We start from the raw sequence: 23,937 nt of genomic DNA, 5'->3' as shown, positions 1-23,937 counted from the left end.
AATAATCATAATCATAATATCAGATATTATTCAATACTCTCAAAGGACATAGAAACATATCCACCGTATTACAGGCAAACAATACCCATCTAGCATATCAAATTCAATCGGATTGATTAGGTACCACTCTGATACCAAGTACCCCACCCGATCTTTGGATATACACCATTAGCTAGCGTATAGCAGTAGCATCATGCTCCTTTTTCTCTTGTCTTTCCCCACAGTCTGCTTAACAATTAGACCGTTCCCTTTTCAAAAAGAAAAGAAAAATCCGGTCAGTTCTAATTATCACTTGATAACCTCAGTTAAGTTCGTACTGTTTCTTGATTAGCGGGACTGTCGGTCCTCATCTTGCGCTTGAAACCGATAAGATTTCCAACCTTCTTCGTTTGCTTGTTTACCATGGATCATCAAAACACCGACATCCCCATGCTGGGGTGCCCGATATGTCCTTTTACAGACTCTGACGAAAACTTCATCATCGATCATGTCGAATATTGCCATCCTGATCATACCAGAGTAACGAACTCGACCGCATTATACGGTAAGATACAATCTGCGGACCGCCTATTTGCTTGTGGGAAGTTGTCGACAACCGGTAATCTTGTCCTTACTTTAAACTAGATCACGCAGAAGACAGTGTTCCTAGAGACATGTCTTCTCACATGGGACTATTGCCAGATCAAACTGCTCGTATCCAGGACCCTGGAGCGTCTGGTGAACATAGATCCAAAGGGTCTGCCAAGGGTCTGCCAAATGCAATCAACAATAATTCGGATAGAAATGGTCTGTCTATATCATAAGTCACAGAAGCATGGAGAGGGGCCATGTTACTGACCTCCGTCAGCAGCTGCCTTGGAAAATATACCCTCTGGGCGCGTGAAAAAGCTTAAAGTATTGAGCCTCTCTCGTTGCTGTTCTGGTTTCTCCGGTACTGATCCATGCTGCAGCGTTCAGAACTAGGGCCCTATGCCAATGAGAAGCAGATGCCTTCCTGGCTTCGAAAATTGCTCGAAAGGGGTGCCAAGCGAACACGTTCAAATAGAATCGCGCCAGATGGCACTCTTCATAAGTATGAATCCGTTGAAAATGAGACTCCCGGTATCGTTCCAGTGCTTGCTCGACTATGCAGGCAGGATAAGTCAGTCGGACGTGCTTTTCTTTGCAATCCCAATGTCTACCACGTGTCTAAGATGTCGATGGAAGGGAGCTTCTGCGGCTATAGGAATATTCAGATGTTGATATCATACATCAAAGAATGCCATTGCCCAGGGCACGAATACTTTCCCGGGCTTTTACCAACCATTTTACAGCTTCAGGATATGATTGAACGGGCATGGGACTTGGGATTCAACAACGTGGGCCGACTTGAAACAGGAGGGATTCGTGGCACTAGAAAATTCATTGGGACACCTGAGGTAAGGCTAGCTTACCAAAGAAGAAGATGGTCGAGTCCCACGACTCTTTACTGATCTTTAAAGGCACAAGCTCTATTTTCGAGTCTTGATATACGGTAAGCCTTGAGTCAGTGTATACATTCTAATCGGCTGTGCTGACCCGAGGATCAGGTGCGAAGCATCCAGCATTGGAAATACAAAAGAGACTCGAGCACACGATGCTTTGTTGAAAACCATCGCAGCGTACTTTCGCGGTCCTCATCCCATGGAGACAGACGATAAAGTCATTTTAACAAGCTTACCACCCGTCTATCTCCAGCACCATGGTTCGAACCCCTGATCTCTGAGTACATGACTGGACGATCTAACTCAATTCATCGTGGGCAGGCCATTCTTTGACCATTGTTGGATTTGAGGTTCGAGACAACGGTAAAGCAAACCTTTTGGTTTTCGACCCAATGTTGAAAACATCGCGTGTAATGAAACGTCTAAGAAGTGCATCTGAAAAAGTCGTTGATCCTACTCGCATTTTGAAAGGATATAGAAGAGGAGCGAAGTACCTCCAAAGGTATAAGGCGTTCGAGATACTAAAGTAAGGCTCCGTGAAGTATTCGCCGGGCCTATCTAACTGTTATTAGACTCCCTTCTGATTCATCACATTCTAAAAGCAATTAACTAGTGATATTTCTACAGTTATGTCATCGTCCAGCTGTACTTGGTATTGTGCCACTGTCCTCATTAGGTGCTCTGTAGTGTCTAATTGTTGCTTGAAAAGTGATAGCCCCATTGCAAACTATTTTACAGGTAGGCTACGGGCATTTTCAGTGTGCATATGTAAGTCCTTGACAACACCTTGGTACTTGGTGTTTCAGTTACTTGGTATGTCTGGATATATATTTTGGTGCTCTATAGTAGTGGAGACAGATTCGGGTTCTCCTAATACCGATATTCCGGGATTCTGCCTCAGGACACAACATTTCCCCCCGCAGAAAATTTCCCCTCGGCGTGGATTATGTCCCTTATCAGTTTCACAAGCAAATACCCTGACCAGCGTTTTGCCAGCAATATCTGTGTTGGAATCAGTATGCGCACGTCTCCAAATGTGATCATAACAGGGACTCCCGGAGTAGGGAAGACTGTCCACTGTGAGCAAATAGCGCAAGACACAGGCTTGCGGCACTTATCTATCAACCAGGTCGCAAAAGACCGCGGTTGTTTCGAGTCATACGATGAGGAGTTAGAAACCTGGGTTGTGGATGAGGATAAAGTATGTTGTCCATATTTTGTTACCTTGGTTTACTTTTTTTTTACCTTGTTTTTCCGAGTTGATATCCCACAACCCAAAACACTCACAATGTTACTTTTTACTTCTTATTTGGATCCATGTCTTTACTGTACCCACCCAATCTAATATTCGCAGCTTTTGGACGCTATTGAAGAGGAGGTCTTACAAGGCGGCTATTTAATCGATTGGCATGCTTGTGATCTGTTTCCGAAATCGTGGATAGACCTCGTTGTGGTTTTGCGATGTCCATCTACGTCAATTCTCTATGACCGTCTCTCAACAAGGTACTTGCCATCGGACACCCCCCCACCGCTGATAAAAATGGGACCAAGAAATCTTCTCGGCCATGAAAACCAAACCCGAATGCTAAGTGTGATAGGGGTTATAAACAGGAAAAGCTGCAAGAGAACATGGATGCAGAGATATTCGGTGTTCTAGTCGAGGAGGCTCGCGAGGCATATGATGAAGAAATCGTCGTCGAGTTGAATAGTGAAAAAGATGACGATGTAGACAACAATTGTGCGCGGATTTCAAGTTGGGTAGAAAGATGGAGGATTGACCAGACAGACAATAATTGAGGTCACTCACTATCTGAAATCTCCGTTTATGTTTACCGATCTTCAAAGAATCTGTACTAATTCCCCTCACTTAACCAGTGCTGTAGTTTAACAAGAGCTTTATTCCTGTGAGATATCTTATTCTGCAATGACTGTCAGTGGAAAGTAAACAGGCAAGGGATGTCGAGTTGCTCCTATTGTCAGAACCGTACCTTGTCCTCTTTCGTCATTTCGGCAAACGTTTTGCCTTCGTACTCAAAAATGGGATCCCAACCTGAGCGCATAGAATGAGTATAGTACTCGTCAATATGATTCAGATACGCACCGAAGTTTGTTGGGCCTCTTGGCCGAACAATCATGCCCTTGGGTCGAATTTTATTAGTAAATTAAGGAATATCTCAGGTTCAACTTGTCTTACAGGAGTCCTTCCTTGGAAGAGTATCGGTTCTGAGCCAGGGCCGGAACAGAACGCAAAGGTGCATACAGCTTCGGCAGATCGATCGCCGAACGAGTCAAGCATTTTGTTCAGCCCTTCATGACCAAGCGCATCAAGGAATGATTTGCTTTACCATCGTTAGAAAGGTAGCCAAAACCAACCCTCGGGGTAACCATACATATATGGACCAGGAAGTCCCTTCATTGCAGAAAATTCGAGAGCAGTGTCCTCTGTCAGAACAGGGCCTCCAACCTAAGTTTGTTACATTAGCCCGAATAGAAAAAGCGATAAAAATCGACATGATAGTCTGTGCAGAAAGCTGGAATCCTCGCAAAGAGGTCACTCGTAGTGAAATTCGTTCCTTACCACTTCTGAAGCGCGTCTGCATTTCTCCTTGGCAATTTCTTCAATTGTTCCCTGTATCTCGGGCGTGTCGACTGCCTGGCTTTCAACCTCAACCACGCCTTGTAAAATAGCTCTCACCTCCGCAAGTTTATTTTGGTTACCAGTGATGAAATTCAAACTTTTAATGGCCATGATAACGGTTCGGTTCAAGCGGTATCAGCGAATTGATACTAGGCAGTAACGCAACGGAACAAAATAAATCACAAATAAAAAAAGCTGCGTGCAGATTATTACACTCGAAAGGTTCCGAGGGCCAACTATAATGGGTTGTTGTGAAACTTTAGCACTCAACAAAATCACCGCCGGATATCAGTTACGGTGCCTAGTAGTGATTATCTAATATGACATGTCCATCATGGTGAATTATCTCAACCTTGATAAACTACAAGCGTTCTTGATGCTGCCTTCTGTCTATGCCGCTTCCATTGCCGCAGATTTGGCGAGAATTATTTGCTTATTACAAACTCTGATCAAAAGCGTTGACAACTTTAGAGAAAGCCTGTGAAAAGAGCAGAAAAGTGCCAGTTGAATCTCCTAGATGTCTACCTGTCTACCTTCGTGATCAAGACATACATACATAAAGCCCAATTGCATGTGACAAGAAGAGATGGAAAATTTCATAAACAGCCAGTATATCTAAATAAAAAGGCGATGACCCCTATTCGCTCGTAGGAGCTTATTCGCTAGCTTCCGCGCCAGTTTCAGGTCCATCGAGTTTCTCCTGCTGTGCCATGGCCTGGGCTGAGACAATCTCAGCAAGACGCTTCAGCCGTGGAGTTTGAAGCCCTAAAGCATGTCAGCCGAGGTGCAAAGATCAATGAGGCAAAAAAGCTGAATGGGGAAAGCCGGTGAGGCCAAAGGGCGGGGCCGCAGGTGAATCTTTGTTCCACAGTATTTTCACTTACAGGATGGTGTATATGTCTCCAGAGCCGTAATGACTCTTGGCTCAGCAATTTCGTAGGGACCGCTGTCCTCCATGTCGACTGGGGTCAGGAGGAGCACGTCACTTTTCTCCGTCACGCGAGAGGCAACAGCCTTCATGATCTCGCCGTTGATAGGCTGCTCGTAGTCTGCCACAAGGTACTGGTTCAGAAGTTTCTGAATTTGGTTCGGGGAGAGCCTATGCGGTATGGTTAGGTTACTTGGATCTGTCAACCACGGTGGTAACAATTTGACTTACATCCAACAAATGTCTTGAATAATCTCTATGTCGTTGAGAGTGGCTTTCTTCAACTGGAGGAGTTTGGTAGCTTGCTATATGGAGTAGTTAGTCTTGGATGTACACCAGTCTTCCATCTCTTTGGGGTGTACTTTACCATCAAATGTTCCAGTTGTAGTGTCCCTTCGGGCATATCATGGCTCTTACACCACTCCTCAATGCGAGTTATATTGTAGTTGATTTGGAGACCACGCTTCCACGAAAGGAAGTTCCTCCGCATGAGGAGGTCGTTGAATGCTGTGACCCCAACAAGGCGAAGGAGTTCGGTCACTGTCTGTGTGATGATCGTGTCCTCCAGATAGAAAGCCTTCATTGCCTTGTAGGCATTGTTCAGAAGGCTGAGGAGGTTATCCATGCTGTAAGCCGGGTTGTTGTTGGAAGGGAGAAGCTTCCCGAGGAACCGGTTTGTCTCGCTCGTGACAAATCCTGGCAGAGATTGAGACTCAATGATCGCAGGGACAATCATCTTGTACAGCTTCTTCTTGAGCACCTTCATCCATGTATGATAGATGTTGAACTCTAGACTCTCCAAGTCATGCTTCACAATTTCCAAAAGACGATCATATTCGTAATTGTCGGTTTTCTGGGCTTCGTACCAGTCCTCGGCCAGAAATACGAAAGAAAGCATTTCATGTACGTTGGAAAGCCAGAAAGCCCCAGGGTTAATCGCATCATCTCCGTCGTGTTGCATGACCTCTTGCTGAATTGATTGCATCACATTTGCCAGAAATCGTTCTGACTCCTTCACAAAGCCATTGTTCCACATCTCAGATGTGACCAAATTGATCAGATACGCAGGGAATAGGACTTCCTTTTCGGTCGGTGGCGGAGTAGAGCTGGGTAACGGAATTTTCAGATTGCGAATGAGACCCATTGTAACTTCTTCATTCAAATCGTCCTCCTCGGAAAGCAGGTTTTCAAGTTCTGCTTCAACAGAGTCCAGCCCTGGTGAAAATGTGGTCCCAGAAAGATTTTGACGTGATGAAGCACCTGTAATTGCCATAGAGACAGGTCGCGGGTTATAGGCACCACTGAAGCGATCGACGTCGGTTCTTTCTGCCCCTGCACTGCGTCGCTTGGGCTTGGGCTTCTTGGATGAGACGAGATTGATCAATCCACTGGCGGGTGGTGGGATAGAGACACCGTTTTGTTGATCCTCATTGAAGCCATGAGACGGCATAGTTCTCTTTGCAACATCTAGTTGTTCCTCCAGTTCAGCAACTTGTTGACGAAGAGAAGCCTTTTCATTCTCGGCCTCTAGATTGAGTTGCTTCAGGCGCTCCAATTCCTGATTATTAGAACTGATCGACTCCCGCGTGGCCTTCTCCTCCTCCTGCAGGCGCTTGATGGTCGCTTGTCCGTCAGCGTGGTTTTGCTGCAGCTGGCTCATCTCTTCCTCCAAGGCAGACAAACGAGCAGCAGTAATACCGGCTTGGTTAGCTTCAGCCTGGAGCTCCCTCGCACGGGTCTCCAGATTGTTGTGTCGGCTTCTCCATGACTTCAATTGCGTCTCAAAATTCTCGAGTTGCGAATTCAAGGACTTGTTTTCACGCTTCAACGACTCAAGGTACTGGGTCAACTCCACCACCTTATTTTCCAGCTTATAAGAGATCTGCTTGAGATCTCTCGCATCCTCTCGCAGCTTCTTGTATTCTGTCCTGGCCTCTCTACCCCTCCAGAGACTCTGGATGATGACCACCTTGCGACGATACTGCCTCCAAGCACGGAGTTGCCGCCAAGAACGAAAAGACCGTTGTATAATCTTTGCTGCGTTGCCATGGATAGTGTTCATGATATTTCTGCGGCAAAGGAAGCCCTTGGCAGCCGACTCGAAGAGAATGAATTTTCGGCGGATATCATTATACGTTCGGCGGTCTTTTTGACCCCGCCATACTCTTTGGATGGTCGTGGCAGCCTTGATTTGACGCACTTCCGCAGCATGCTGTCTTGCCAAAAAGCCCCTGACAAGGGCTTGCGTGGTAAGAATTGAAGAGCGAGCGTCGAGGTACCTGCGACGGTAGTATTTGCATCGCAGGTTCTTCTGTATCATTACAGCACATTCATTTAATCTTGACGTTCGCAGATTCTCAAGGAACGCAAGCATGCCGGCCCTGAAAAATATCTTTGTTAAGCCCAGCTGATACTTATCCACCTTCTGGTGACTACCATCCCCTATAGCTTTCTGCAGAATGGCATGGCACATTTCTCTGATCTCGGACGTCCATTGATTTGAATGACACAACATGTAGTAACGGATAGCAAACTCTTCATAGGTCCAGCGAGTAGGATATCCAGCAGTGCTGATTCGAACAGTTTCAAGCACACCACAAGCCCTTAATTGACTGAGAACCATCGGCCCTTCGAACTTCCATGACTCCTTCGCCTCATTTGGTTTGATGCAACGAATGTAGTGCACATCCGTGGAGTTTATGGTGTTCATGAGCTCGATGAGTGACGACTTGAAGATTCCTCCAAGAGTGGGTTTGCGATTGACAGCAACGCCAATCTTGCGTCCAGGTGCAGCAACAGGCTTAGATGAAATGGAAGCGGAATCTTTCTCTCGAACGATAGCAGCAGTATCTAGAATCTCCCTCACGAATCCGTTGGAAGAATTGCGTAAGACTTCCATGTGCTCGTCGGGGACGGTATCCCTATTCTTCTCTATGAAACCATCCGATTCATAGGTAACATCAACAGCATAGTGACAGATGGTGAATGCAGATTTCCCGAATCGAGGCTTCTTGTAGAATTTTTGTTTATCAGCCGCGAAATTGTGATGCAGTTTAGTCACAAATTGTTCGTCCGAGCCCATGGGCAGCCGAGATTCTTCGTCCAAAAGTGACAATATGCCCAATCTTGCTTCAATGAGATCAATGCACGGTTGGTTGTCCGAGAAGTCAATGAAGGTCCAATCAATCTGCTCGCGCACATATTCTTCTTGTTCAAGCTTGAATACATGTTGATTGAACTCTTGTTGCAATTTTTCGTTGGCATAGTTGATGCAAAATTGCTCAAATGAATTTTTTGCAAAATGCTCAAATCCATAGATGTCCAAAACACCAATGAAAGCTCTGAATTTGTTCAAAACTTGATCAGTGGCTAAACCGCGATTGATCTTGTCCACGAGCCAATCGAACAGGCTGGAATAAATGAACTTTGCAACCGAATCTCGAACAACTATCGCCTGTTGCTGAGTCAAATTTGAGGTGATCTTCTCGCCTCTCGTAATGAGCTGCTTTTTCACTATCCATCGAGCAAACTCCCCATTATCAATCCCGAGCATTTCACATGCTTTGACAAGGTTAGGCTCAGAAGGTGCCAGAGAAGAGTCGGTGCGCGTGGCGGCGATTTTGACGTTTCCCAAATGCAGCAGAGCTGCAAGGATACGGAAGATATCAACTTGTGTTTGCTCTGAGACGCCAATAGTGGCGAGTGATTTTCTCGTGGCATTGAACTCTGCTTTGTCGTCGACTCCGTCAATAGTTGGCGTGCCGCCTTGGTTGAGGTAGTCAAAATCTTCCACCGGGGCAAGCCCAAGGCTTTCCCTTTCCGCATCCGTTGCACCGGCAACCAGTTGATAGAAAATGTGATAATTACGCTCCTTGAGGGGCTGGAATACCAGCCGGGACCTTTCCAGCAAGTACGTCCTGATCTTAGCACCAATAATGTTCGTTCGGTCATCAAACATAATCTCGATATATTTCCCAAAGCGAGAGGAGTTGTCGTTGCGAGTGGTCTTAGCGTTTCCGAAGGCTTCCATCACGGGGTTTGTTGCTAAAATCTGCTCTTCAGTTTCGCTGATCGCATCGGCCCTGCTGGTGGTATATTTCCCAGGCTGATCAGAGGATTCGCGAGTCGCAAAATATCTCATGATGTATTTGGCGCTGACAGTCTTTCCAGCACCAGACTCGCCCGATACCACGATTGTTTGATTTTTGCCGTCTCGTAACATATCACTAGCAGATTTGATTAGTGTATTAAACAAAAACAACGGAGAGATTCGTATTCTTACGCAAATGCTTCCTCAGCGATCGCGAAGAGATGAGGTGCCTGTGATGCTCGATGTTTACCAGCATACACCTGCACCATTTGCGGGACATAGAGTGAGTCCACCCTTGCAAAGGGATTGGTTGCAATGAGCACAATGCCGCTGTATGTATATATCTCTTTTTGTGCATAGCGTAGCTTGATAGCCTGTAGAACTTTAGAAGGAAAAGGTCAGTCCGGTTCGAAAGAAGAGGGATATATAAACACCTACCAGCAGGTTCATTAAGATGAGAAAGATTCGTGAGATCTTCGCTAGCTTCAAGCATCGCGGGGTTCATTAATGGGGGAAGATTGGGATTATTGTCCACCAAAAGTTCGGCTTGCGTGGTTTCCAAGGTTTTCGACTTTTTTCCGTGGATTTTGATCAGTCAAACGTATGGAGATAGATATTGGATGTGCATCATCCAACAGGGAGCTTCAAACAAACCTCCCCATTTTCCAGTGAAAACACAAGTTGAACCTTGTCCCCATCAACTATTTTCTCCGAGACCTCAGAGGCAACCCAGCTTTCTGTGGGATCTGGCTGCCAGGCCCTAGTCCCGACTTCATAATTGTGTGCCATGACGGTTGTGTCGCTGGGAGGACAGACGCCCTCAGTACGCGCAAGAACCGAGCAAGGCGCCTATGCGTGATCTTCGAACGATCAGTTGACTGATCTAGGCATTTAGCAAAGGAAATATGCAGGCAGTTAAGAAGTCAGATAGCAAAGCTCGTAAAGAAAAACAAATTCACAAGGACAGCAGCGTAAGATTCTAGTCATGAGAAAGGAATAAGTTGCACGTTTCAGCAAGTTGTTGAATTGGCTAACAATAACAGCCCAGCCGTTAGCGAGCCGCGACCCCTGAGAGCTCCAGAGCCGCGCCACTCGGGGCAATCCCCACAGTTGTCCACGCCAAGAAACAGCATCATGACAGAAGGACAAACTTGATTCATCTATACCGTTTCTTCTTGTTATGGTCATACATGTACATATACAAAGCATAGGCTATACATCCCGCCATAAGGTAACGGGAACTTCCAAATTCTAACTTTTACACCTGTAAGCAACTCAAGCAACTGGAAAGATTTTGGAAGAGGTGGATCCTGTCTGCTATTGGCGGGGTACACGACTCTAGACAAGCGGTGAGTTTCGACCCATATAGTTAAGCATTTTCTTCATGAATTAGAAATACATGACTTGAACAATCTCGGGGTTTCCGCTTGGGGCAATCGGTCTGATATACCTTATGCTGTCCTTATTCAATTACTTTGGTTCTGATGATGTTTGACGATACCGATAGAGAGCATTCACCCCACCCCGCCATTATTCTTACAATGTGCAACGCAATGGACCGGAAAAGGAAGGCGGGAGGGGGGGGGGGGGGGGCAAAGAGGGGGGAAGAATAAGTCAAAGAAACTAAAGTGTCTAAAAGCCATCGGGCATGGGAGTCATAGCGAGTGAATTTTACCAGCCCCTAGAAACTTTTTGATCATCCTCACGTATTGAATAAAACTCAACTCACAGGAGACACTTTGACGATCTCTACTATTGATCTCTCCATACTGTTCGAATTCAAATCTGTTGTTGAATATGAGCAATTACGTATTGAGGTAACAGACGACTCATTACCGCGGCCAAAGCCCAAAATCTCACGAAGTTAATATCTTCCAAGCTCCGCAGTGACGGGTGGACTGGAGTCTCCGAACTGATAGCAAGCCTCAGGTGAAAGATTGTGGTCAGAATGAATAATGTCTGGTTTTCTGAATTCGCGGGCGCCACCAGACAAGATGATATCCCTCGAGCGGTGCAACCAGAAATCAACATCACATACGGTTCGGTGTACCAACCCACGATATGATCCATACAGAATTTTCTCCATGCCATCTGGGAAGAAATTAGCAGTATCTGCATTTATGAACTGCCCTGGGATTTCGTGATCTAACGACCAGTAGCTGTGGCGGCAGGATTCCTTCCGCGCTTGTGTAAGTATAACGCTGCTTCATTTGAGGCCATCAAGTCAGACATAGCGGGGCCCAATAGAGTCGCGCGCCGGATCCATTACTGAGGCGTGAGGTGGGTAGCCTATTGTATAGTTCACGCGTGGAAGGTTCATCTCTGGAGGGAGGAATCGACTCGTGTGTTGCTGGTGATAGAGGGGAGAGAAGGAAGGGGACAAAGAGCTGTCGAAAAGACCGAGGTTGGATAATCTTCTGGAATTTTCCTAAGATTTGGGTCTAGGAGCTCCGGCGTTATATTCACACTGCTTGGCACGACATGATAAATCGGAAGGCCGACGATGGGCTAAACCAAGTAGAAGTAACGGAAGAAGTTAGCCTTAAGAGACTAGAAAAGGGTAGCAGATGGCAGGACGCCGCTTCGTTGAGAGGGATCCCGATCCTTCGCTACACCGCCACCCCTGTGGTAAGCTATGGAGTAATATACATATTTCTATAGATTCTACTAGAAACCAAGCAAGACGATCTAGACTGAAACATACCATTCCAGTGCTTCGAGTGTTCCTAGCGTTTAAATTGTATCTGTTCGGATTCAAGTAATATGATATGATATGATATTAAAGATACCTATTGTTCATCCAGTTTCAGAGAAGTTTACAGGTGCGCCCACATACTCTCTCTTTAATATGGATACGAGAACAGGAATTACAGACAGACGAAGTCAATGTAAAAACAATTTCTGTGTGGGGAGTTCTGGGAAAGGGTTGAGAAATGGGAGAGAAGGAAAGGAATAAAAATCTTGAAAGATCAATCCCAGCCACAAAACAACCATCTCACATAGTTACTGAACCATCATGGCCAACGAGTTCAGCTCTGTTTGCATTCTGCCGCCTCTTTCTTCGGCTTAGAAGCCCCATCCTGATTATAATTAGTATTCATGGATCCATACAAGACAGGAATGAAACAAAACACTGAGAGTATTCTTACCTCCTCATCGGAATCATCGTCAACATCACGGTCGGACGTTTGATCTTCATCACCCTCTTCGTCATCATCATCCTCTTCGTCATCCTCATCATCAAAATCGTCTTGATCCATATCGTCGCCCAGTTCCTCAAACTGAAGTGCTTCTCCAGTGAACCAATCGATCGCACGAGGTATAAGCTTCTCTTTGATATCCTCCCCTAACTGATAATCCAGTTCAAGACGCTCCTCGATATCGGTGGCAACAGTATCGTCGTCATCAGTTGGGGGCTGCGGGGGTGAAAAGAAATTGAAAAAGGATTCCGCAGGCACAGTAATCTTGACAACCCGCGTTTGTTTCGTATCTAAGATGTTCTTAGCAAAAAGTCTTTCGTACTTCCTGTGGTTCCAATGACTTACTCTTATTCCTTTGCTTCTTGCTTTCCACGCGTACAGTGAGGTCTTTGTCGGCTTTCCAGTCGATTTTCGTACCCTCGGCATGATCATAGATAAAATCACCGCCGTATCCATTCTCATCCTTGTAGTAGTAGGTTTTCGAGATGGTCTTATTGGTGAAATAGTCGTTTTCGGCGAATTCGAAAATAAGGCGGAAACCTGGTCTATCGAGATATTCCATACGGATGTCAGTAATATGTCGGAGGGCCTCTTCATCTCGTTCAGTGATCATCTCCGCAAGCGAAATCTGGTTCTTCATGGCAGAAAGCCAGAACTCTGGGATGCCCGAGATCAAAGGTTCTTTATCTTCGTCTTTCTTGGTGCCTTCCTCATCCTTGACATCGAGCTCTTCGTCTTCGTCTTCGTCTTCGTCGCCTTTGCCTGCATCCACTTCGCCCTCGGTTGGTTCAGAAGCCCCATTGACTATCGTAGAGCGCCTCTGATACAGGGGAGTAAATTTGGCGAAATATTTCTTCTCCAGCTCCAAGACCTCCTCCTGAAATTGAGCCTCAAGCTTAGCGTGTTCCTTCTGAACACCCTTCAGCCCAGCCACGCGTCTGCGGACAGAAACAGGCAGGGATTCGATGTAACCTGACGAGCGGCCAACAAGAGACCCTAACTTCCCTTGAATCATAGAAACGAGACCTGGGTTCCGTGCAAACAGAGAGGCCGCTGCTGCATGATCAAGAGATTCTAACTTCCTGTTAGACGCCCGAGTGTTGATGGGAATAGATCATGAAAATCACCTTCTTTGATGCTAGAAACACCTGGTTGTTGAGCGTGGGAAGAGATCGGGGCATTATTAGCTGGCGTATTTTGCGGTGTCCTATAATCATCATTAAAACCCAAAGGACAGGGCAGAGTCGATAAAGACCAGGTATGGGGCGATCTTGAAAGAAGGGGAGAAAAAAAAAAGTGCACGCAGAGATAAAGCAAGAAGCTACTTACGGGGCGACCGGGAAGTCCGCCTTTTTGTTCCTGATAGGCTCAGACATCGCGAGAAGACTGTTGTCGGTAAAGAAAAGAGAAACAAGAAATAAAACAAATGACAAGCCGGACGAGGGGTTGTTTTGGGGGAGGATTAAGTGTTGAAGGAAGAATTTGATAACGCCTTAGTTTTGGAAGTCTGGAATACTGGCTTGGTGGGATCCTTAGCGCCCTTGGGCCGAGGGGCTTGGCGGCGGTCGCTGTTGAGAAACCTCAGAGCGCTCCCAACAATGTTGTAGGACAACAGCCTTGCCAGCGGCAACCATCTAAAATGTGAGTGAATGAGTGGAAAGAAGGAGGGAAAAGTGGACAATTTAGCTTTCAGAGAGGAAAAGTCCGAACAAACCACACTCCACTAGTAGATAAGTGTACTTAGTAGCCTACTATTTCTTCCAACAAATTGATGATACAATGGTAGATAGAAAAAAAGATCGGTATCGGATTTCAAGTGTTATTTGAGAATTACAGAGTATCGTGTTAACATACCACAAGTTACCTACCTTATCAATCGATATATTTTTTCTTCTTCTGTTTTTAAAAGATTTTATCCTCACTGTAATGATCAATAGAAAGTATTTAGAGCTGACTTATGAGCAAGACTTGATGTTCTATTGGGACTTGTTTCATCATTGGGGATATGTCTCAAGATCGTATTGTATGATCTGCAGTTGATATTTGATTTGTAATGTGACAGTGTCGGATAGTTAACTATTAGATACTGAAACTGAAACAGTCACAAGGAGTACTATAAGTTCACAGGTAGGTGACTAGAGTGTTATAAAGTGTAATCAAGACTCATATCAATGGAAGTGCATCTGTTGTATGTGACTAGCCACCTAGTCCTTACATCTTCCCCATACTCCGCAGTAGAACAGATATATTGTGCTCTCGTTGTCAGTGGGGAAACCATGGGATAATGGCAGCGAAGTATTATCATTGTATTTTTCTTGGTAGAAAAAGAGACGTTTGCAATCAATGAGAATCATAGACCACCATTTGTCGACTAAGATAAAGAAAACAGAAAAGGCTTGTTGCTATTATGTAGATAATGTTCTGCCACCAAGATTGGGTCTGTGAAGTCGGTGATATGCATAGGATCACGTGCTGATAGGAGAAACTGATATCCCAATACCTTGGACGAAATGCATTTACATAGCTGGGCACTTTGATTGAATCATAATAGACACTCTCCCTGCTGGCTTCCAAACAGTCTATCTGTTTCACCCACAATATATATGATATACTGCAAGGTATATGATAAACAGCAGAGGTTTTTTTTTTTTTTTTTTGCAATTTAATAACCCCCTTCCTCAACCAAATCCTTGAGGTCGCATATTTCTATTTCACTTCCAGTCGTGACGATGATTGCATTGCTTCCAGGCATCGTCTAATCATTGAATCAATCAAAGACCAGGACTGGCATATACGGCATTATGGATCATTCTACACGGTCGTCAAGGGAATTACCCGGGGTCCCGTCATCTAGGGCTGGGCATCGGCGTGATTCCATGAGAAGCAGGTTTATAACCTACACCAGAACTTTTGTCTTCTAGCTTTGCTAACATCAATTAGCTACAGTGTCATTTCAGATGTGGAGATGGCCCGCGACGAGGTTGGCCCCTATTCTACTGCTCGTGGAAGCCCAGTTTGGGGAATGGAAAATAACCAACATCGAACAGGTTTTCGATGGGCCAATCTCAGAGAGCATTCCATCCAGCGTCGTCTCCTTCTCCAATCGACGAAGCCGGAAAAACTCTTCCATTAGTTTCACGTATTTCCAAGATGAAGGGGGCCATGCCGAATGGCCAATCGAGGATGCCATGGATACCCGCAGCGAGATCGACGGAATGTCCATCGACACCAGCGCACCAAATGACGATTCTGGATCCAAAGTATCTTCACCGAGAGGTTCAGTCGAAGAACCTCTACTTCCGCGCCGGCTGTCATCTAGTAGCTCATATGGCCAACCCCGAAGACACGATGCGAGGTTAAAACACAAAATCCACATCGAATCTGAAGACCTAACAGTTGTTGTCGCTGGCTTTTCCACGGACTTAACTGGATTACTGATGTACATTGTTTTATGCATCTTGACACTAGGGTTGGCTTGTCTAGTGTTTAGATGGTTTCCTAGGTGGCGAGTACGGCTGATCGGGAGACCGACACGACTTCAGACCTGCCAATGGGTTGCAATTGAAGTAATATTATTCCTCCTGCCTTGTTGATTATCACTTTTCTAGTCGTCACTAATACAGCACAGGATCAACGGAACCAGTTCAGCGTGTATAAAGTTATCGAGCAGGAATATGGTCGTCCTCTTTCAACTATCTTTGCAAGCCCGGAAATTTGCTCAAATGATGAAGACAATGACCCGACAATACCACTATTGCGTTTCGTTGAATACAGGTATCTACGTTTTTTCTACCACCCTATCCTAGACAGATTTTGTTTGGTTAGTGGCTGGAGGGATCCTTTGTGGACAAATTCGAAGGTAATGCGAAATGGATTGGATGCCGATGATCGCGACAGTCGCGAGCAAATATTTGGCAAGAACCTCCTTGATATCCAGCAAAAGTCATCAGGTCAATTGCTTGTGGACGAGGTAAGCCCCAAGGCGTTGAATTTACGATATCAAATTTCTCACGTATGGAGGCATTCCACCCATTCTATATATTCCAACTCGCGAGCCTCATCCTTTGGTCAATGGACGAATATTACTACTATGCTGTTTGTATATTCGTCATATCTGTCTTCAGTATAGGCTCGACGGTCATTGAAACGAAATCAGTATGCCATCCCATGATAACTAGTTGGTCGCTGTTGCTCATTAATCTCCAGACCATGAGTCGGTTGCGGGAAATCTCATTGTTCGAGTGTGATATTCGTGTTCTCAGAAATGGTTTCTGTAGGATTATCCATTTCCGACTTCCGGCTTCCGGCTTCCCGCTTTCTACAACCTCCTATGGGTACTGATATTTTTTTTGTAGGGAGATCTGTTTCTTCTCGAGACCTTGTGCCTGGTGACGTCTTCGAGTTTTCTGACCCGTCTTTACATCAAGTTCCTTGTGACTGTATATTGCTGTCTGGTGACTGTATTGTGAATGAAAGCATGCTCACTGGTTAGTGAATGCCGCCCCGTATAACTAACATAAATATCAATCAGAGAAGAAGAGTTGACTAATTGAGAAAACATGATAGGCGAATCTGTGCCTGTCTCAAAAAGTCCGCTAACAGACAGTGCACTCAAGTATCTTAACCTGAGTGCCCCATCCATCCATCCTGCTATTGCCAAACACTTCTGTTTCAATGGGACAAAAGTGATTCGGGCTCGACGTCCGCAAAATGTTGATGATGATGAAGCCATTGCATTAGCGATTGTCGTGAGAACAGGTTTCACAACAACAAAAGGCGCACTGGTACGCTCCATGCTGTTTCCCAAACCCACTGGTTTCAAATTCTATCGCGACTCCTTCCGCTACATATCTGTTATGGGTGTGATTGCTATCCTGGGTTTCATCACTTCATTTGTGAACTTCATTCGACTAGGAGTAAGTGTACACAAATAACTCAGTGGGAAAATCCTTTTTTTCTGATACCTCCTAGCTTTCCTGGCATCTGATAGTTGTCAGAGCACTTGATTTGATCACCATCATTGTGCCACCTGCTTTGCCTGCGACACTGACAATCGGTACCAATTTCGCGCTTTCTCGACTGAAACAGCACAAGATATTTTGCATTAGTCCACAAAGGCAGGAGAAAATCACGTCCAAAGTGGATCTCAAACTAACCAATAAATAGGGTCAATGTAGGTGGCAAATTAGATGTTGTCTGCTTCGACAAGACAGGCACTCTGACGGAGGATGGGCTGGACGTTCTTGGGGTGCGGTCTGTGAACCGGGATATGAGGTATCTATGTCTGTCACCAACTTTATCTGTATTCGCTAACTCATCCATAGTCTTTCTGATGTTCTTTCCGAAGAATCTTTGAGGCTTTCGGCTCCAGACCCTGACGCTTCGTTCGATATTGAGAAGAGGAACAGTCTTATATACACCATGGCAACATGTCACTCCCTGAGAGTTGTAGATGATGAACTCTTAGGGGACCCTCTGGATGTGAAGATGTTCCAATTCACAGGCTGGACTTACCAAGAAGGCGGAAGTCAGGGTTCTGAGCAACAGAATTCCAAGTATGAAACTATAATGCCGTCTATTGCAAAGCCGGCAATATCCCAAGTCAATGACTATCAAGATAATGGAGCCAATGTGAGAACACGCTAAGTCATCCGGGCTAGAGTGTGTAGAACTGGGTGGAAAATGCTAACGACGTCTAATGATTAGGCCCATTTGGAGCTAGGCATTTTGCGTAATTTCGAATTTGTGTCACAGCTTCGCCGCTCAAGTGTAGTGGTGCGACAATTTGGTGACAGTGGTGCTAGCATCTTTGTGAAAGGAGCACCAGAAAGTGTGAAGGATATATGTCTTCCTGAAAGCTGTGTGTATAGATATACCCTTATATTAACAGTCATGTCACTAACATCAGGATCACTCAATAGTGCCCTGGGATTTTGATGATCTTTTGAATCATTACACTCACAAAGGTTACCGTGTTATTGCTTGTGCCACTAGGTATATACCAAGATTAAGCTGGATGAAGGCACAGAAAATGGAACGGAGAGACACAGAACGTGACTTGACATTCCTTGGGTTTATTATTTTCGAGAATAAACTTAAGTCAGGCACTGCCAAAACTATTGCGGAGTTGAATCATGCTGGAATTCGGAATATCATGTGCACTGGTGATAATATACTGACAGCGATCAGTGTTGCTCGTGAGTGTGGGTTGATCAGCAAAGACGAAAAGTGCTTCATCCCGCACTTTGTTGAAGGTTGGTTGTTTTCTATATATCTTCTTGATCAATTTTTAACCTTTTGAAAGGTCATTCTCCTGGCGAGTCCTCACTATCCTGGGAAAGCGTCGATGATCCAACTTTTACGCTTGACCAGAATACATTAATGGTAACTACTCCCTAACTACTCTTTGCGTTCTTTGAAAATGACAAAACCGGGAAATAAATCGAGACTGACTGCTTGCAGCCTTCTTTGGACTCCCCTGAAGTTGATCTATCAGTACCAACCAATGCTTGTAACATTAGCAAGTATTCACTGGCTGTCACTGGAGATGTGTTCAGGTGGATGCTGGAATACAGCAGCGAGACTGTCGTCAAACGCGTAAGCTTTCATTCTTAACAATTCCTCGCATGGTTCAATCAAATCTGGGCTTTGATGCCGCTGCCCTTTAACACTGTTAACATGAGCAACAGGTCCTCGCGCGTGGAAATGTCTTTGCACGAATGTCACCCGACGAAAAACATGAGCTGGTCGAAAAGCTTCAGTCCATTGATTACTGCTGTGGGTTTTGCGGCGACGGCGCGAACGATTGCGGCGCATTAAAAGCTGCAGATGTCGGTATATCTTTATCTGATGCCGAAGCTTCTGTTGCTGCCCCCTTTACCAGTCGCCAGTTCGACATATCTTGTGTACCTACACTGATAAGGTACCGATACCTTCTAGGGTTTCCTAGACTTACTGCTAAATGAGTTATAGGGAAGGCCGAGCAGCTTTGGTCACTAGTTTTTGTTGTTTTAAATACATGAGTCTTTACTCGGCCATCCAATTCTCCACGGTCAGCTTTCTATACACGTCAGCCTCGAACCTTGGTGACTTTCAAGTATGTCCCATATGACAGTATTCTACTGGGTTTCTTCTGACTAGATCCAGTTTCTCTTCATTGATCTAGCGCTTATATTACCTATCGCAATATTCAGTAAGTGGCGTGCACAACAGCTTGACTGGACGACATGGAGAATCGGATCTCTTGGGCAGAGAAAGATCGGAATTTCAAGTCACATTACTAGGCTAACTAGGTTTTGTTGAACAGTGGGTTGGACTGGCCCTTATCCTATACTTTCTAAAAAGCGACCAACAGCGGATCTGGTTTCGCGGAAAGTTCTGACCCCTTTACTCGGGCAAATTACAATCTCTGTTTTGACACAGATGGTTGCATATAAGACAGTTCAGTGGCAGCCATGGTATGTTGATAACAAGACGACCTTCATACGCATATACTTACCAACTCTTACGATAGGTTCCAGCCTCCTCGGGTCGATTCGGATAAGAGCAATATCGCCAATTCCGAAAATACCGCTCTGTTCTTAGTTTCTAGCTTTCAATACACATTGGCAAGTGTTGTTCTGAGTGTGGGACCGCCATTCAGAATGTCAATGAGGTCAAACAGTGGGTATTCCAGTCTCATCTTCGTTAAGCAAGTGCTAATTTTCACAGTACCTTTCGTTCTTGTTCTTCTTATAGACTTGGCACTTGCCTGCTCCATGCTCTTCACACCGTCGAAATGGATGACTCGAGTCATGCAGTTAACTTTCTTATCCGAAGGTTTCGCATGTTGGTTGTTCTTACTTGTTATGGGCTCGTTTCTACTCTCTTGGGTCTCGGAGAAGGCAGTTTTCCCTGAACTTGCTAGAGCAGTAGGGCGTGCACATACCTTCCTGAGACCCGGTCATCGCAAGCAGCGTCGTCAATACAAGGTATTGCTTGAGGAGATGCAGGTGAAGTAAGATACGCAAGAGGCTCGAGGCTCGGCGCCAAACGATAGTTCCAGTCATCGATTGGGTTATCATTTACTGGTTATGTGTCCGAAATTCTGCATATAAATGATTCCTATATGTTTGGAAAGCAAGAGAGCCTTGTAGGAGAGCTCTAAGTCCAGGTATGTTATACCAGGATATTCCCCACCAGATCTGAGGCACGAGTTCCTGGGAAATGAAGTTATTGAATGAATTATTCGCCGTTTGAGCCTTGTAGCATAGAATGGGCATACACCCATGCATATGATGTTTGTATGGGTTACATCTCAAATAACTGTTTTTGGTTAAAACCAATATTTGAAATTATTTTTCTCCCATAGATTATTCCATGGGCTAGCAAATAAAAAAACCATTTAAACACGCCGTTTCCGAGAGCATTGATGAGGGGCTTGTAACTCTTGGATATCGTCACGGTTTAGTTCTATGCCAACAATGAGGATGGTTATCGGCAACAAGTAGAACGTATATAAATTCGAACATTTGTCCCTTTGACACGAGTTATAGCGAATAGGTTATCGAAAGGCAAATCAATTATATGGCACCGTGTTAAATACACATCGAGTGAACTGGCTTAGTGCTCCCAAGGATGTTTCCACCCCAACAACGCAGGACCGTCCTTTTTGGCGCGGTACATTAACTATACCAAAGTAGTATTAGTAAATATAAACAAGTTCATTACATATGCCTTTTGGAAGGGATCATACAAAGAACCACATGCTAGCACCGAGGGCCGTCGCTGTAAAGCGATAAAGAGGCCTTGCTGGGTGAATATGAATCGGATGGTTCGAAGCCATTCTATAGCACAATGATATTAGTACAAGTAGCACGTGGTAAGTATCTGGTACATACTTTAAAGTGACTTAAATCTTCCAAGTCAGAGCAAAATGTGTCGTGGCTGTTTGTGTAGCAGGACCAGGAAACTATTGAGATAGAGGTTCCGCAAGTCATTAGATCACGTGATGATTATCGCAGAGTACCAGTTAAATGCACGTGCTAGATAGCTTAAGGTTATTCTTGGACTAAGTGATGATTATCTTGTCATACCAGACCAAACTGCCTTTCAGATTCAAGTAATTCTTCTTGATTGTCTTCGCTGTGGGTTGTCCCTCTGTTCGAATCTAACTCATAAGCCTTATCCCACTAGTAATATTGAGATTATTACTTGGATTGCTATCATTTACCTCACACTATCCCTGCCTATTTCATCTGTCTCGCCATTCTTTACCTAAAGACACCCTGTGGACATATTCGCACAAAATTGATACTCACCACTTCCATATTCCCATGCCCGACAACTTATGGCATGGCCCCGATAGAAGCGTTCCGAATTAGATTTTTTTTGAGAGCCTGAGATACCAAACCGACCATAAAGGCTGCATTTTTTTTGGATATGCGTCATCGACCTTGAGAAATATAATCTTGTCAACCCGGCCTCCGTTCGAGTGTCCAATACATCATGGCGAAAGCGTCTCTTGAACGGGATATTGGTGGAAACCCTAGATTTCAAGGTTGCACCAGCATTCGTGACTTTGAATTCTTGGGTAAACTCGGCGAAGGTACTTTCGGGTAGGTTGTTTTCTCAAGATGCCATGCGGACACATTACTGATCTACTTCTAGAGAGGTTTACAAGGCTAAATCGAAGAAAGACAATTCTGTTGTTGCCCTGAAAAAGATTCTTTTGCACAATGAAAAGGATGGAGTGAGTGCTTTAATCCTATTTCCATTGCTGCATATAGTCTAACAATACTATTAGTTTCCAATAACTGCTCTCCGTGAAATTAAGCTTCTAAAGATGCTCTCCCATGGTAATATATTACAACTTCAGGAAATGGCTGTTGAACGGGGTAGAGGTAAGCAATCTCTTCCTCTTTATTGGGAAATATTATGGCTTATTCCTCTCGAGGCGAAGGAAGAAAGAAACCCAGCATGTACATGGTAACACCTTACATGGAACACGATCTATCAGGTTTATTAGAGAACCCTGCCGTTCAGTTCACCGAGTCCCAAATCAAATGTTACATGCTACAACTACTTGAAGGTCTCAAGTATTTACACGGGGTACAATTCTACTTACAAACCAATAATAAAAAACAGTTCTAACTTATTATAGAATCGCATCTTACATCGTGATATGAAAGGTATCTACCCAGACATCAAAATCAAGGATCCAAATTGCGATGACCCAACTGACATCTATACAGCTGCCAATCTCCTCATCAGCAATAAAGGGGTTCTTCGGATCGCTGATTTTGGTCTTGCTCGGCCATTCGATGAGGCCCCCCCACAACCAGGCAAAGGAGGAGGCGAAGCAAAAAGGGATTACACCACACTAGTTGTAACCCGATGGTATCGACCTCCAGAATTGCTACTTCAATTGCGCCGTTACACAACAGCTGTTGATATGTGGGGTGTCGGGTAAACTTCCCTGGCTGATCGTCGATATCTCTGATGCTGATAGCTCTAGATGTGTTTTTGGCGAAATGTTCAAAGGAAAGCCAATTCTTGCCGGGAACAGTGACCTCAACCAGGCTCAACTTATCTTCAGCCTCGTTGGTACACCCACCGAAGAGAACATGCCGGGCTGGAGTTCTTTGCCTGGTTGTGAAGGCGTGAAGGACTTTGGACACAGACCGGGCAATTTGTCCGAGGTTTTCAAAAAGTAAGGCTTTGAACCCATGCTCTCAAAAAAAAAGGGCGGGAAACTGTCTTGACAATTCCAAGGTCATCGTCTAACAATGAGCAGCCACAGCCCCGTAACCTTGTCACTACTACGTGAACTCTTAAAACTCGATTGGCGGAAACGGATTAACGCTATCGATGCACTAAAACATCCCTATTTTACAAGCCCACCATTCCCTTCTCGCCCAGGTGAAATTCCTCATTTTGAGGACTCCCATGAACTGGACAGGAGGAGATTTCGGGGCCAACGGGCTGGTATGCCCCCGGCACCTGCAGGGGGGTCGGTGGGGATGGGACCGAGTGGGAGCTGGGCCTCAAACTGCGGGACTAGGGCAGGAAGCGATAACAAAGTAAGCCGAAATCCTGGTCCAGCTCGTATGGGGAGGCCAAACATGTCTGGAAACTATGGTAATCCCCCGCACGCACTGAATCGGGGGCACGAAATGCATTCCGCTCGAATGAGACCGCGAATGGAAGATGTGGGCCAACCGGTTCCGTCCTTTCAGGTCGAAGGTCACCTTCCTCCTAAACCACCGATCTCTACCTATCAGGCGAGAGTTGCAAACAATGGCAGCAGAATAGGACGTGACGGGAACCCCCAAAGAAATAATCAGGGGACGTATGATCGTGATCGACGAAGCAAAGGCGGCTCAAACCTAAACTTCGATAAGCGCGATCCAATCTATGACCAATCGAAATCGAGTCGGTGGGATTATTCGAGGGACAATCCACCGAGGAGGCGCAGCCGAAGCCCTTGTATCAATGAAGGTCGTGTAGCGGGAAACGCGTTTTATCGACGGTGACCAGTGTAATTTAGTTGGTTGAAAAGGGCAGTATTCTCAGAACATGACCACGGATCGGGTTTAAGGAGATTCCCAATGATAAAAGTCAATCAATGTATAACAAAA

General features: G+C 45.1%; 7 protein-coding genes across 7 annotated transcripts; 3 read left to right on the top strand and 4 right to left on the bottom strand.

The window, feature by feature from the left end:
- Positions 1-402: 402 nt before the first annotated feature.
- BDW47DRAFT_121146 (DUF1671-domain-containing protein) lies at positions 403-3,260 on the top strand (the record flags this gene model as incomplete). Its single annotated transcript, XM_024815584.1, has 9 exons — positions 403-544; positions 625-786; positions 848-894; positions 951-1,447; positions 1,530-1,723; positions 1,785-1,989; positions 2,481-2,664; positions 2,818-2,966; positions 3,062-3,260. 9 exons carry the CDS (start codon positions 403-405, stop codon positions 3,258-3,260), a joined length of 1,779 nt encoding a protein of 592 aa, XP_024667534.1.
- Positions 2,662-4,338, bottom strand: BDW47DRAFT_113795 (non-canonical purine NTP pyrophosphatase). The gene is made up of 7 exons (XM_024814508.1): positions 4,042-4,338; positions 3,854-3,927; positions 3,658-3,802; positions 3,565-3,601; positions 3,452-3,513; positions 3,063-3,382; positions 2,662-2,967 (listed from the first exon to the last, which is right to left on the bottom strand). The coding sequence occupies exons 1-6, from the start codon at positions 4,210-4,212 to the stop codon at positions 3,317-3,319; spliced, it is 555 nt and encodes a 184-aa protein (XP_024667533.1). The 5' UTR covers positions 4,213-4,338; the 3' UTR covers positions 2,662-2,967; positions 3,063-3,316.
- Positions 4,339-4,604: 266 nt separating this feature from the next.
- On the bottom strand, positions 4,605-10,134 carry BDW47DRAFT_92073 (type V myosin). Its single transcript, XM_024820220.1, has 7 exons — positions 9,774-10,134; positions 9,558-9,690; positions 9,312-9,501; positions 5,397-9,255; positions 5,261-5,334; positions 4,986-5,200; positions 4,605-4,866 (listed from the first exon to the last, which is right to left on the bottom strand). Exons 1-7 carry the CDS (start codon positions 9,906-9,908, stop codon positions 4,757-4,759), a joined length of 4,716 nt encoding a protein of 1,571 aa, XP_024667532.1. The 5' UTR covers positions 9,909-10,134; the 3' UTR covers positions 4,605-4,756.
- Positions 10,135-11,866: 1,732 nt separating this feature from the next.
- Positions 11,867-14,042, bottom strand: nap1 (histone chaperone NAP1). The gene is made up of 5 exons (XM_024814507.1): positions 13,649-14,042; positions 13,447-13,526; positions 12,665-13,393; positions 12,269-12,609; positions 11,867-12,199 (listed from the first exon to the last, which is right to left on the bottom strand). The coding sequence occupies exons 1-5, from the start codon at positions 13,693-13,695 to the stop codon at positions 12,149-12,151; spliced, it is 1,248 nt and encodes a 415-aa protein (XP_024667531.1). The 5' UTR covers positions 13,696-14,042; the 3' UTR covers positions 11,867-12,148.
- Positions 14,043-15,120: 1,078 nt separating this feature from the next.
- Positions 15,121-20,787, top strand: BDW47DRAFT_135010 (putative P-type ATPase; the record flags this gene model as incomplete). The annotated part of the gene is made up of 21 exons (XM_024818221.1): positions 15,121-15,206; positions 15,260-15,299; positions 15,367-15,885; positions 15,948-16,289; positions 16,340-16,474; positions 16,526-16,592; positions 16,675-16,806; positions 16,886-17,235; positions 17,291-17,436; positions 17,486-17,593; positions 17,644-17,950; positions 18,026-18,179; positions 18,241-18,573; positions 18,624-18,703; positions 18,782-18,916; positions 19,009-19,241; positions 19,292-19,415; positions 19,466-19,511; positions 19,626-19,776; positions 19,833-19,981; positions 20,030-20,787. 21 exons carry the CDS (start codon positions 15,121-15,123, stop codon positions 20,317-20,319), a joined length of 3,927 nt encoding a protein of 1,308 aa, XP_024667530.1. The 3' UTR covers positions 20,320-20,787.
- A 133-nt stretch (positions 20,788-20,920) lies between these two features.
- On the bottom strand, positions 20,921-21,143 carry BDW47DRAFT_121140 (uncharacterized protein; the record flags this gene model as incomplete). The annotated part of the gene is made up of 2 exons (XM_024815583.1): positions 20,921-20,986; positions 21,054-21,143. 2 exons carry the CDS (start codon positions 21,141-21,143, stop codon positions 20,921-20,923), a joined length of 156 nt encoding a protein of 51 aa, XP_024667529.1.
- A 154-nt stretch (positions 21,144-21,297) lies between these two features.
- Positions 21,298-23,907, top strand: BDW47DRAFT_113781 (CDC2/CDK family serine/threonine-protein kinase). The gene is made up of 9 exons (XM_024814506.1): positions 21,298-21,342; positions 21,394-21,915; positions 21,968-22,049; positions 22,104-22,200; positions 22,254-22,408; positions 22,461-22,488; positions 22,552-22,765; positions 22,815-23,009; positions 23,094-23,907. The coding sequence occupies exons 2-9, from the start codon at positions 21,806-21,808 to the stop codon at positions 23,830-23,832; spliced, it is 1,620 nt and encodes a 539-aa protein (XP_024667528.1). The 5' UTR covers positions 21,298-21,342; positions 21,394-21,805; the 3' UTR covers positions 23,833-23,907.
- Positions 23,908-23,937: the final 30 nt, after the last annotated feature.

This window comes from Aspergillus candidus (genome assembly GCF_002847045.1).
Source record: "Aspergillus candidus strain CBS 102.13 unplaced genomic scaffold BDW47scaffold_88, whole genome shotgun sequence".
Classification (NCBI taxonomy): Eukaryota; Fungi; Ascomycota; class Eurotiomycetes; order Eurotiales; family Aspergillaceae; genus Aspergillus; species Aspergillus candidus.
Note: the sequence above shows the minus strand (reverse complement) of the source record. Positions and strands in the feature narration are given on the sequence as shown.